We start from the raw sequence: 14,202 nt of genomic DNA, 5'->3' as shown, positions 1-14,202 counted from the left end.
AGAGATCCCCCTGCCTCTGCCTCCCGAGTGCTGGAGTTGCTGCATCCAAGGTCCTGTGACCTTCAAGCGATGGGCTTGACTGTGGCACTAGACTGCTTCATTTTAAAAATAATTTATCATAGGGAGGACACAACCAAAAACAAGTGGAATATATTCTAATCTATAGCTGAGTGGGTTGTTTGTTTGTTTTTATCTCCCCAAACTAGTCATCTTGGGTTTGTATTATTCAGGGGCTTCTTCTGTTAAAGTACCAGAGCAGTGTGGCACACAGTGAGTCTACCTATCATTGACAAGCCTTGATAAATGAGTTGAATGGAAGGTGCACCAACTCTATCATTACTTATGCTCCGTATAATAGATGTGTCTCTACACTAAGCTCTGGCGCTGATCTCTGGTTCTTTTTATCGTACAGTAGATAAGAACAAGGGAAGGATCGTTTGCTCCTATAACAAAGCTCCATTCTTGGTCCTTGTAAACATTCCCAGAATTGCCTACCTCTGATTTGCAAACAGGACTAAAGAACAACTGACTGGCGCTGTGTAGCTTGTCTTGTTTATAGTTTTCACCCCTCTTCCTGGAAATAATGCGTTCCTGGAAATAATGACCCAAAACTAACTCAAGATTTTACCCAGTTCGCCGATGGTAAACAGTCACATGTTACCCTGGGTAGGATCCAAGGACTACAGAAGAGAATGGTTTGCAGATATGTGGCCACTTCTTTTTCAAATGGGGAATAAATATTAAACAATACATGGAAATTGGTTTTCTTGTTCTCTGCGACTAAGCTAAGCCCCTTCAAGTTGCTAATGGAAAACTGAATGGACATAATTTTCATCCTCATTAGCAACCTGTGTATTAGATACATGAACAACAGACCTGCGTGTTTGTGTAAATATGATGCAAACCATCATTCATAGCTGCCTTTAGGTTAGGCCTTGGCAGTAGGTACTGACAGCAGAATTATATCTCTCTGAACACCTCCAATCCCCCTGTTTCCTTCCCTTCCATCCCAGTTCCACCACTCAGGTACCCGAATTCCTGGTCTTGCGTCCCGAAGTCGCAAACATTGCAGAGATGGAAAGAGCAATCATGACTATTCTGTTTATTCTTGGAGCATTTACACTCATTCTCTTATCTACTGTGACGAGCTCTGGAAGAAGCGTGCTCAGGGTACCCAGAAATCTGTTCTGCAGGTTGATGTCACAAGTGTTTGGGTTTGTGCCACCTTAGTCTCTATTGTGAAGATTGAATCTGGGTTCCAGTTGTCTGTAGTTTGGTTGGTTTCTGCTTGTGTTATCAGCTACCTGAGACAGACCATGCCCTCTTTGGATTTAGCAGAGATTTCTGTTTAAAACAAACAAACTCCATAGCAATGACTATAAAGGCTCTCCAGATAGCAAGGCTATCTTCCAGGCAGGCACAATAGTGTGAAGCTATGAAATCATAGTTTCTATGGTATTTGGATAAGTCAGAGACATAGCTGTGTTAGTTAGCTGTCAACTAATATCAAACGAAAGCCTATTCACACACACACACACACACACACACACACACACACACACACACGTGGCTGAGTAACCCTAATAAACATGTCCAGACTGCATGCACCTATAGCTCTTCCCCTGTGTCTCATCAGTACTACACAAACTGTGTAAGGAGGAAAGATAACAGAGACCACCAGAACCGTTGCTGCTTAGACAGAAAGGAGACCCCATCAGTAGCATGACTCTTTAATCTGTTATGTACAATGTATCATCCAACAGACTTACAGAGAATAAATAAAGAAAAGAAAATACACAGTTGGCATCATGTTCTGCTCCTTTTTCCATACAGAGGAGTTTTGTGCATTCTATTTTAGAATGACTATGATAGTTTTAGGCAGAAATTAAATCCATTTGCTGCTTAGCCCTTAACAAGGCACATTATCCACCCCAGCCTGCTGGATAAAGCCCAGATGTTGCCGCCTCATAGGAGAGTCCACCATACTGCTGCGGAAAGTCAGTCCTCAGGAGCAGTTACCAGACATCAGGCAAGAAGAGCTGAATCCTTGAATAGCAAAGAAAGGTTCAGATGACTAGTGTAGACTGAAAACCCTCGGTATGTTTGCAGAAAAGCTCCCAGCTTTCCCCGTTATCCAAACCTCCTTTTAAAGAAAACACGTTTGCCCCGATATTGACTGCCTGTGCTTTCGCTCAACAGATGTTTCCTTGACACACAGTTGTGATTGCCGATCAGCCTTGGAACTCATATCTGTTCTCCCACAAGGCCTGTAAAGTGACTGGCAAGGTGTCTGTAGGAGAAACTAAATCAATAGCTCGGTTCAAAAGAGCTAGATTTGCAGCCAGGGTCTACTCTCCACCTTTGATCTGGAGCCCTGTGAGAACCAACATGCATGCTGTCTGAATCGGTTTCACCACCACAAGACACAAGGGGTACATGCTGTAGGACACTTTTTTCCCTTTTCTTTTTATGCTTTAACAGAGCACTTCTCCCAAAATTCACACTTGTGATACATAACAATTTTCCATACTTTATTCACTGAAAACATAAAATTCACAAAATATTCACTTGTGTGCTAGGAACTTCATAAGCCACAGACAGTTATTGTCATATAGCCCTTAAGCAGGGCAGCTTAAAAATGTCCAACAGAAAACCCAAAGTCATGATCCTTTAAACTAGAGTTTCAACTTTTCCATAGAAAGCTTGAATTTAATTCAGTAGCTGTTACTATATTTAAGGATGAACATTTAAGCAAATGAGACTTCCCCACAACTCTGGAAAGGGTGTGTTATCTCACATTAGGGGTTTATATTTGTGTTATAGTTTATCCAAAAACTATCTCTGCTTCCAATAAGTATCACTTAATCCTTGACCAAAGTACTGGTTTACCCTAAAGCCTCCTTGTCACCAACAAAAGTTCCATGCTTCTGTTTAGAATTTCCTTCTGCCTGAAAGCCTTTTATATCATTAATCTTCTTAAGTTGTTCTTGGATTGTTTGGGGGTGCCAACTAAGGAAATAATCATTTCACATAATTGGTATGGAAGGCTATGGACATTCTGGGTCCAGCAATGATAAACATTAATTGAAAGTGAATTCAGCAAATAGGTGGGATATTGTTCACTGGTGAATGGGCTTGCCAATTGCTGGTTTCTCTCAATGTTTGTAGAATAATATCTAGACTCCTTCCTGCCGTGTGCCACCAAGGCCAGGTTACGAACCAACAGCGGTGATGTCCAATGAGCAAATGAGTACAAGGCAGGAAAACTGGTGAAATCCAAGTCCAGTTTTGAAAATGGCTCAAAGCAGACAATGGTTTTGATGGATGAAAATAAACTAAAATATTATCAGCAGAGGAAAACCAGATCCAGGGTAAGCCCGTGCCGCACTGATTCTTTTGTAACTTCTTTCAAGTTTCAAATCATCTGAAATTAACAAGTATCTGAGATGTATGGGACAGCCAACTGCTCGCCCCCCAGTCTTTTCCTGCCAGCCTACTCAGATCATTAGAGAACAGAGCCCAAATCTGCTTGGAATCAAGTCCTTATTAACTACCCAGTTTCCTTACTTCTTAATTCAGGATCCCAGATAATTCATTAAGTGCCAATGACATTCATCTGTTTCTAGAATATGAAACTTCAGTTCAAAAGGATTTCCCAGAGTAGAGCAGAATCTGCATCTTGTCAAGACGTAAGGGGCTTCCCCAATGCAATGCCCAAGGACATGGGCTTCAAAACAAAGAAAAGAGGACTATGACAGAAAACACCAGAGCCATGAATTATGACTTAGGATCAAAGTCATAATAACCAATGTACTGCAATTCTCTTCATTTTGTATTTTGGGATAAAAATATTCTTCTGTCTTCTAGTATATGTTCTCAGAGCATCGCCCCCTATTCCCTTCATCTGGACACTCCCCTCTTTCTCTTCTTTACTTAAAACACATGGCCTACCCTCACATCCTGGTTTTCTTGCGGAATGCCTGGGTGGGACTAGAAAAACATGTTTCTAATATGACACATGCCTCTGTTTAAAAATCAGACATGATTTAGTCTTGTCTAACTTACACCTATTGTTTCCATGTTTACTGGGGCCACTCTGGGTCCAGCAAAGAGGAACATTATTGAAAGTCACTACCACAAGCTCCCAAACTCCTAGATCTTCATGCCCAAACAGCACGTGGAACACCAAGACCAGTGCACAGACAGCTTTGACTTGCCACCAGCACTAGATGTGGTCTAGAAGAAGCAGGAGCACAAACTGCCTCCTGTACCCACTTCCCCTGAGATGAAAAGGGCGTTCCCTGATGACTACATGTGTCTTTATCCATGAAGGCCATCCCGTCCTTAACTCTGCCAAAATACCTTCTATAGCCCTGACTTCACTTTAATAAATACGGTCTCTCTCTCTCTCACCCAGTTTTTCTTCTTCTACTCATCCTTCATTCTTTTCAAGTCACTTTTTCTAATCTCGCTCAGATCTCCTTTCAAGGGTTCACTTTCATGTATCAAAAATTGATTTCATGACCTCCTCCATCCCTGTCTCTACCTTGCCTGACTTGCCTCCTCCTGTGCCTTTCCATAATCTCTCCTTACCTGTCTTTATGGTACCTTCTTTCTCATCTTTACCTCATCCTTTCCATTCAGTCATACACACACACACACATTTGTGTAACCACTTTTTAAAACCACTACTTGCACACTTGCACACAGCCCTCTTTTGTCATACAGCCTTGAACACTCTCAGGTGATTTTTTCACAGCCTTAACAATGCATGATCCCCTAAGGACACTCCTTTCGACTGTAGATCACAAACATAAATTAGTGAAATATTTGTCTGGCCAACGGGAAAAGATTTGAACATAGATACTGAGGCTATAGATCAATAATAGAACCTCTGCCTAGTATGTGAGAGTTCTGGGTTTGATTCCCAGCACTAAAAAATATATGTACCTGCCTATCAATACATTTGCCATAAAGGTATAAACTGAGATATGATAGTCTAAAGGTTATCTTGACATAAATGGTTCATATATATATATATATATATATATATATATATCATGATCATGAATAACTTCGGAAAACAACAATAACCACCCACGGTTTCTCGTCTGTTTCTGTTCTTTTTCCTAAAGCCTAGCTTCATTCCTCTAATTTAGATTTAAGCTACCTGTTAAGTCTATATGGTAAGTCCTACCCATCTACCATGTTGGGTCACTCAGGTTGGTACAGCTCAACTCTACAAGTATAAATAGAAACTAAACCTGTGTCTATAAATCAAAGGTCTCAGTGCCAGAAGGTAGAGCCTTCTTTATACAAAAAAGAAAGAAAGGAAGGAAGGAAGGAAGGAAGGAAGGAGAAAGAAAAGAAAAATTCTGCTTATACATGATAATATGTTTTGGAGAGTCGCCTGGAACAGATGAGTTCCATAATGCAAAGTCAGGGAAATTTCATTTTAAACACGACTTTTACATAGCAGGTAAAGGAATAAAGTGAATTAGGGACAGAATGCTAAAGAGCACAGAGCCAAGAGTTGTGAAAGAGCCTTGCCTGGCCCTAGAGATACCAAATGAGATAACGGGTGGAAATTCCTGGGCACCTAGAGCAGAGACGAGGCAGGCAGCGGCGTTACAAAAGTGCTGTCTCTCGGGATCTCTTTTACTGGCCACAATTTTCTGAGCAAGAGAGTAGCTGAGCCTACATCAATCACAAACCTAGTTCTCCAGCAGGCACAAAGCAGAGCAGAACTCAAGAGATTTCCATTTCCAGACCGCCTAATTCAATTAACTCATTAGACAGATAAGGAAACAGATTCAGAGAGACAATGAGACTTGGGAAGGTGGCATACTTGGCTTGCGGCAGAAAGAGGGCCAGAGTTCCAAACCCAACACTCACCTACCTCTCCTCCAATCAATGAACCCAAATTTAGTCTTGGGAAAGACTAAAGCTGAAAATGATACAAAAGCCACAGGAGAGGGGAATTCACTATGACTAAATAGGGTCTGAGAAATTAATTTTAAGACTTAGAGCTACACCTCTGCTGTGTCCTGGAGTTATCTGAAGGCTGAACCAAGAAACAGCCAGGCTTCCGAGAGACATAGAGCAAGCTGTCTGGGTAGATAACAGAAGCAGACCACGGGGCTATTTAATCTCAGTTTGGGAAGCTTATTTGGTAATCTCTTCTTGGTTTTCCTCTACAGGACTTAAGGTTTCTATATTCTAGTTTCCCGATGAATCTGAGAGTCTTTAGAATATGAAAACTTAGGATCTGCTCTTAGACAGCTCCCATTTGATGGTGTATCAGTTTCCACGAATCCTGAAACTAGCCCCTCTTGCTCTGCTGCTGGCCGCCGTCTCTATGGAAAAAGCACATTCAGTAACACTGAATGGCTATCCTTTTATTACCCCACACAGACACAAGTATCCAGTGGCCAAGAACCTCTTTCTTGCATAGTTCTTCAGCTAATATCTGAAAGTTTTCAGAGATGAGAGACTCGCCATCTCTGGGGAAGCCCATTCTTGCCTGTATGTTCTGATTCTCTCCATATTTCCCCAAATAAAGAGTGAAAATCAGTTTTCCTATACCTTCCTTCCATGGTCCAGGCCAGCCTTTTGGGAACACTCAAAATGGATATACTTACTGTATGTTGTACACAGCATTGGATATTTATGCCTGAGAAGTTCAAATCCAAGGCTGTAGGTCACACAGGGGCATCACATAGTGAAAGAAACAGAACTGAGCGAGATGAACTGGAGCAGCCTCTAAAATATCCAAACATCAGGCTTTGACTGATTAAAAAGTCTAGGTGTCCCTAAAGCACACAGGTGAAAATGGCTGAGCAAGTGAACAAGCGAACAACAGAGTATAGCTACTCTCCATCCTCCATGGACCTCCTTTCCTATGATTCTGTCTACTAAGAATCCCAGGCAATCTTTCTTTTCTATATATAACTATTGTCCTGCAAGTCTCACAACAGACACTTCTTCCTGCCCATATGACCTGTTTCATAGGCATGCCCTGATCTCTGTCCACGAGTGAAGAAAACATTCATCCCCCAAAACAAGGCAGAGCTTTTTAACTTGTAAGTACATCACTCACTTTGACAAGAAAGAGAGAGAGAGAGAGAGAGAGAGAGAGAGAGAGAGAGAGAGAGAGAGAGAGAGATCTGAGAGTGAGAGCGGCTCAAGTCCAGAGGCCAAGTCAAAAGACATCCATTAGTTGCGGAGTACCGAGTCCTGCAATTCTTCACGGCTACCAAGTCCTTTCCTTACGCCTAATCTCATGCTTCCCAAGACATTCGTATTCTTCAAGTTTTTCTTTCTAAAGGTATTCTATACAAAGTGACATGGAAAATATTGTAGGATCTGCACACTCATAAACATAAGCGTAACCTTTATAAATTATCTGAGTTTCTAGCCTTTATTATCTAACACTTAGATATATCAAGTAATATTTATTTTACTAAATTTTATCTGCTCTATTTTTTTTTCTTTTTTAGTTATTTCATGTAAAAAAAAGTATATATGAGTCAGTGGTAGGGAATAGGGAAGTGTAGTGGAGGAGGCAAGAGACAGGAAGAGGGTAAAGTGAACACTTTTCTGTCTCTTAGGTCCATTAAATGTCCAGATGAAGTGGCTTAAACGTGGGTGAGCTGTAGGTCTTGTGGGAGGGACCTGGGCCACAGGAACATTGGCAGGCGTTGATGGCATCACTCGTCCCCTTGTTGAAGTAGCAGAAGGTGTATTTCTTGGAATGATGGCCGGTGCTTGGTCTCTCTTCTCCAACAGCTCAGCATCAGCTTATATACAGAGTCGGGGCAAATGGCTGGTTGAGGGAGATAAGTCTTTGGGAACAAAAAATTAAAAGAGGAAATATATATTAAGAGAAAGGAGGTGAATAAATTGTAGCATAGCTCCATTTATGCCCTCACTACCTTCTTGAACTCAATGACTGAAATAAATAGAGCACTCTATCTATTCTTCCCATCCATGGAGTTCTAGCTCATCAGCCCCTTTCCCATTTCCATGGTCTTTCCTAGTTCCCTCAAGCAGTATTTTATGGTGGTCCATGCTGTGAGCCTTGTCTTCATGCTGAAGATGAAACCAATGCAAAGCAAGCTCAGATCCCCAACTTGTGAGCATGGATCTTGGTTGAGACAATACAATAGATAGCAATTACATTTGTAACTTCAGCTCCATAAAGCATTTGACGTTTCATTACAATTTTGATTGGAATAAAATTTTAGCCGATGCAGAAATTGGCATGCAGGTCACATCCTTGTAATGCCTACTATTGTCCTCTGTGTCCCCCTCCTCTGTATTAGCCTCACTTAGAAGAGATTAGATTGCACTAACAGGTGTGGTCACTGTGCCCTAACCCCAGTGTAGGATTTTGCTCTCAAGTTACCAGTTAGCATCTCCTTGTGGAAATTAAGCAGAATGGCTTAATTTCCAGTCTTCTGTCTTCTATATACTGTTATTATCATTCCCTTACCTATAGCTTTAATACCCTGTTATACTGATACATTACTGAGCCATACTTAAGCGTTCTATGTTCCCTGAATCATCAAAGTATTATTGCCTCTTCTGAACACAATATCTGTGCCCAGTTAATCATTAACTACTTCCCATTGCCTTGCCTTACCCCAGGCAAACCAGCTTGTATCATGTATCATAGGAGCTGGGCTTTACAGAGTCTAATAATCATATGCCCATCAACTCCTAATTCTAATTAGCCTAAGGCTAATAGGAAAAATCTTTTACTTCTGTTAAAATAGCAAATTAGATAGAATATCAAATCAGAAATAACAATTCTGTGAGTTATAAAACTATGGTTGTAAAAGATCAAGCATTTGAGAGACACCATTACCAATAAGGGTACAGCAAAATGGACATTCTTGCATATTACTGATAAAACTTAAACCTGTGGATCTCTTTGTGAGGTGCCCACTATAGAACTTTATAAAAATTATTATAGAAGAATGCCAGATGTGGCAGAGGCTGGTTTGTAATCCTAGTACTCGGGAGGCTCAGGCAGAAGGATCTGAGTTCAAGGTGACCTTCAGAATGTAGCAAGGCACGGTCTCAAAAGCAACAACAGCAATAGCAACAAAATCCATTCTAAGCCAATATATATCAATAAAATTGTAATAGTAAATAATAGGAATTATTAAGGCCCCTTTCAAATGTTATAAACTTGATATATTAAAGTTACATTTCCTAATACTTCATATCAAATATATAATTTTGTTACCTCTTGTAACACCAAAGAAAAAATTAAAACTATTTCATTTTAGTTACTTAGTTCTATTTATACTGTGCGAATTCAAGAAAAAAAAATGCTGTCTGGAATTTCTTCGTATCTTGTGACTATAAATTGAAAGCAAAAATGTCAACTACATTATAGCTTCTTAAGCTATGAACCTGAAGTATAAAATTTCTTCTAGAATTTACATTAGCCTGGCTGTTCTTTCTCTTCCTTGTAGCTCCTGTGTCCAGTAGGCTTGCTGAACTACTGGAAAGCTATTTCAACATGTGTGTAGTTCAGTGACCACAGAAGTCACATACAGCTGCTAGTTAACAAGAATACTGACATTTCAATTATAGACACAATAGCAACTACATTTTATCAAATTTAATAAGTTGTTAACATTGATACACCAAGTTTAATAATTTTTATAAAATTTCCAGTTGTAACTGAGAAATGACTCAGAATATGGTGGTAATATTTGGCTTTGGCCTGGATTCAGTCAAATATCTGACTTCGGTGCTTGACCATCAGTAGATGGTCAAAATGCATATTTGGTACACTGCTGGTATCTTGTATAGGTAAAAATCGTGGGCCTTTTTACATAGACTGTTCAAAACTAAATGAAAAAAGTAAAGTTCTGAAGATTATTAGTAATGAGAACTTTTATTACTATCAGATGGTTTGAAAAGACGTGTTCTTGTGAAATTGAATAACAGAATTGAAACAACTTTTGGCTATTTAGAGATCATTTTTAATATTACAAACATTAATGTAAAATGAGCAAGAAAGGACTTCGAGGCCTTTCTCTTGTGACATGGATGGTGATCTAATTTTGCCTTGGTATAAAAACTGACTCTTCAGGGTTTCTGTTGATAAATAATAATTTGAAGAAAGCTAAGAGGCTTTCAATAACTCTACCTTTGCCTATTATTCTAGGATACACTCAAATTAAGACCATTATTTTAATGAGCATGATCCATTTTTTAATCGAATGTACAACTCTTAATTGGCCATGTGTCCCCTAAAGAATGGTTTGAATAGATTATTCTAGAAAGAGGAACTTTTTTTTCTTGGTCCATTGTATATTTCATAAAGACAAGGACAAATGCTTGCTTTATCACAATAAGAGAGCGGTTATCTCCTGTGCTGGATTGTTTTATATCAGCTTGACACAAGATAAAGTCATCTGAGAAAACCTCAATTAAGTAACCAGAGAAAAGCTCAGTTAAGAAAATGTCTCCATAAGAACTGGCTGAAAGCAAGCCAGTAGGCCATTTTCTTAATTAGTGATTGATCCGGAAGGGTCCAGCCTATTGTGGGTGAGGACATGCCTGGGGAGGTGGTCTTAGATTCAAGAAATCAGGCTGAGCAAGCAGTGAGGAGTAAGTCAGTAGCACTCCTTCATGGCCTCTGAGTCAGGTACTGCCCCCAGTTCCTTCCCTGTTTGTGTTTCTGCCCTTACTTCCTCAATGATGGACTATGGTGTAGATGAGGAAGCACAAATCAAACAAACCCTTTCCTCCTCAACTTGCCTTTGGTCATGGTGTTCCAGCACAGCAATAGAAACGCTAAGACACCTCCTGACTAGGACAGGGGATTTAGAATTCCTGTTACCACACTATCTAAAGAATATAGAGATGAAAATTAAGTTCCCTGCCTGTTCTCATTTGCAGCACGTATCATGGATTATTCTTGCCCCTCTCTTGTCATTTTCTTGTGTAAGTTTAGGTAAGCCAGAAAGGACTCACTTTTATCTCCTGCAAAACCTGTCCCCAGCTGTTACCATCTGTCTGTTGCTGATACCGTGATGTAAGGTGTGCTACGAACAGATCACCTGGAGGACTGCAATGCTCTAGTTATTAGCAAGCTTTAAGTCCTAGGTCTCTCAAGAGCATTAGAGAGTTGGCCAACCAAAGAAAACTTGATAGCTCAGAGAATCAGGACTCCTTGTTAGCTTAGGGGCTCAGTGGTCCATAAGTCCCAAAAGGCTCCATAAGCAGGGCCAGCCTTCCCGGAGAAGGGCCAGGGCACAGCAGTCTATTTGTGGATGTGCAAATGCAGAAACATTGCTCACCAGCCCAAACCAACACCATTATCTTATTCTAAGACTTTTTAAACAAAAAAAGCTAATGGTATTTTTAACTCTCTTCGCTGTTTTTTATCACCCAATGGACTAGCCAGATAATCTAGATCCAGAAATAGAATGAGCATAAGAAACAGAATTCTGTTTCTGTCCTTGAGCTGGGGTCTTCCTACTAAGTCGGGACCTTCCTTTCCCCTTTGAGAGCACCCCAGTTCACATCCCCAGTAGTTCATACCTGCCTCCCTTGGTCTCGGAAGAACTCTCCAGTATTCTCAATAACCTGCTCATCAGACAGCTGGGAATAAGGCTGCTCCTGGCAAAAGGTGAAAGTCTCCCACAGAGTCACCCCGAAGGCCCACACGTCACTTGCTGTGGTGAACTTGCCCTGTTGAAGGAAAAGAAGAGAAAATCAGAGTAAGCCAGGCACAAAGAGGGAAAGAGCTACGTGCTCACCAACTGGAATCAGTCTTCCCCTACCAAGGACAAGGAATGTGGCAACTGGCAATTGTGCCTGGAGGATCCGGAAGCAGCAATATGACATTACTAGAAAGCAGCCCACTCTCCCATCCCTGTGACCTCGGCTTAGTTCTATTTCTCTTGGAGATGATATCCAAGAACTGAAAGGATACTGACCATGAGCCAGTCAGTGGACTCATACCTGTAGGCTAACCATCCTCTGAACTAGAAGGGCCACCTGTAGGTTATGGGCCACTTTGGAGAATCGCCAAAGTTAGCATGAGAAGTCAGCTGTTTTGATGGTAGGGATAAAAGAAGATGTTTCAAGTGCATGGAATTAGGCCTGGTGGATCCAGGACTCTTGCTGCCATATTCAGTGATAGCCACAGTCTTGAAAAAAATAACTATCATTAAATATACATTTTCTATTTAATAAAGATAGTGATGTGGACTTGTAGAAGGCATTGATTTTTAGCTCAGAAAAGTAAGGGAAGTTTGCCAAATCACCCTGGTTAATAAATGCTTTAATAATGCAAAAACTGGAGTGGAAACATGGGCCCCTGAATGTAGTCCAATATGTCATTTTTTTAAGATCACAAAGCACCTTTAGGTTTAAAAAATGCTATCTATCTGTCTGTCTATCTATCTGTCTATCTATCTATCTATCTATCTATCTATCTATCTATCTATCTATCATCTACCTATTTATCTGGTATCTCTAGTTGTCCTAGGACTTACTCTGTATACCAAACTGGCCTAGAACTCATAGAGATCTGCCTGCCTCTCCCTCCTGAGGGCTAGGGTTTTTTTAAAAAAAAGTCTAGAATTAAGATCATTCAATAGTTGGAAGGGTAGAGGAGGAAGGGTACGAAATTCCTTATATTTTTAAACTTTTTCCCTAAAGTTTCAATAATGGTATATTACTTGCCAGAAATAGGCAAGTCAATAATAATAATAATAATAATAATAATAATAATAATAATAATAATAACAATAATAATAAATGTCCAGAGACGATCCTCTCAAATCAGGGAAAATATCAAGGTCTGTGGGCTTGCCTCCTGCTGCCTCCCGTTTGTCCCGGTCTCCCACCCGAGCAGTGGGTGAGCTGCTGGACAGGGCTCACAGGTGTAGAAACTCACCAACAAGATGCTTTCCCAAGACATCCAGCGGATGGGGAGCACGGCCCGGCCCTGGATCCGGTAGTAGTCACCACTGTACAGGTTCCTGCTCATTCCAAAATCAGCTATCTTGATGGTGTAGTTCTTGCCCACTAAGCAGTTCCGGGTGGCCAGATCTCGATGGACAAAGTTAAGGGATGAGAGATACTTCATTCCAGAGGCGATCTGGGTAGCCATAAACTTCAGGTTGGCATAACTAAAGGCACACATAAGAAAGAGAATGCAGCTGTGGAGGGGGCATATTCTAAACAACAAACCAGGCTTGAATTATCTATATCCTGCCTCCACTCTTAAGGAATCTGTTTGATTTCCCCCCACCAAAGGGTAGCTACTCCATCATTCAACTAATAGACTTCTCACAATACCCCCCATGACAACAGGAACCTTAAACTTCACCTCTCCCCATTTCCAGGCCCTTATGACCTTATGACCACAGAGAAAAGACAGCAGACATGACTTTTTTTTTTTTTTTTTTTTTTTTTTTTTTTTTTTTTTTTTTTTTTTTTTTTTACCTGACTGTTGCATTGCTAGAACAAGAACCCAGAGGCTCGTGGCGGGAAAGAAACTGGTTGAGATCTCCATTTTCCATGTACTCCGTGATCATGCAGAGTGGGTCATCAGTGATACACACAGCTAAGAGACGGATGATGTTTGGGTCCTTGAGCCGAGACATGATCTTTATCTCCTTAAGAAAATCATTCCTTTGGAGGGTGTGATTGTAGAGAAAACCAGAGGTTGTCAGAATCAGAATGGAGCAAGGATGCACGACATTGTCTGTTCCCACTCATCACACCACACCATGCTCTACAGAAGACCTTTGAGATGACAGACACACTGCACCCAGAACAATCACATTCAGCTCCTCCTTGAACAAGACGGACCTTTATTTAATCAATAATAATGTTCTTAAGAACAAGATCTATGTCTCTCTTTTATATCCCTCATATGGTGGTAAAATACCCACTACATGGAAAGGTGTTGATGTTACTGACTCAAATATGTGTTGCTTAAAACTACCTTGCAAATGGAGCTTTTCACTAAAAACCAACCTGAGAACTTTAAGATATTTGCCTCTTTCAAGAGCTACTGAATCGTACTATTAATGAAGTGGAGTTACTTTTTACAAGGTGAATAACCACCCTCTTGGTTATCTGATCATTTCTCTTTTTCTCCTACTGGCTTTTCCCAAGACTACCTGCACCAGCAGCCAGCCACAGTATACACTGATCTGG

General features: G+C 40.6%; 1 protein-coding gene across 10 annotated transcripts in view; it reads right to left on the bottom strand.

Moving 5' to 3' along the window:
* Positions 1 to 1,714: 1,714 nt before the first annotated feature.
* The window catches only part of Ddr2 (discoidin domain receptor tyrosine kinase 2), a 130,499-nt gene continuing 118,011 nt past the window's right edge, over positions 1,715 to 14,202 (bottom strand). For all 10 annotated transcript variants that reach the window (XM_087906164.1, XM_087906173.1, XM_087906165.1 and 7 more), the window contains 4 exons: positions 13,483 to 13,671; positions 12,932 to 13,166; positions 11,569 to 11,718; positions 1,715 to 7,844 (listed from right to left, as the gene is read on the bottom strand). In XM_087906164.1, coding sequence (XP_087762290.1) covers positions 7,710 to 7,844; positions 11,569 to 11,718; positions 12,932 to 13,166; positions 13,483 to 13,671 — 709 coding nt within the window. In that variant the 3' untranslated portion in view covers positions 1,715 to 7,709. The remainder of the gene's footprint in view (positions 7,845 to 11,568; positions 11,719 to 12,931; positions 13,167 to 13,482; positions 13,672 to 14,202) is intronic.

The sequence above is a fragment of the Myodes glareolus genome, chromosome 5, assembly GCF_982192425.1.
Source record: "Myodes glareolus chromosome 5, mMyoGla1.1, whole genome shotgun sequence".
Lineage (NCBI taxonomy): Eukaryota > Metazoa > Chordata > Mammalia > Rodentia > Cricetidae > Myodes > Myodes glareolus.
The sequence above is the reverse complement of the archived record's forward strand: the minus strand, read 5'-3'. Positions and strand labels throughout refer to the sequence as shown.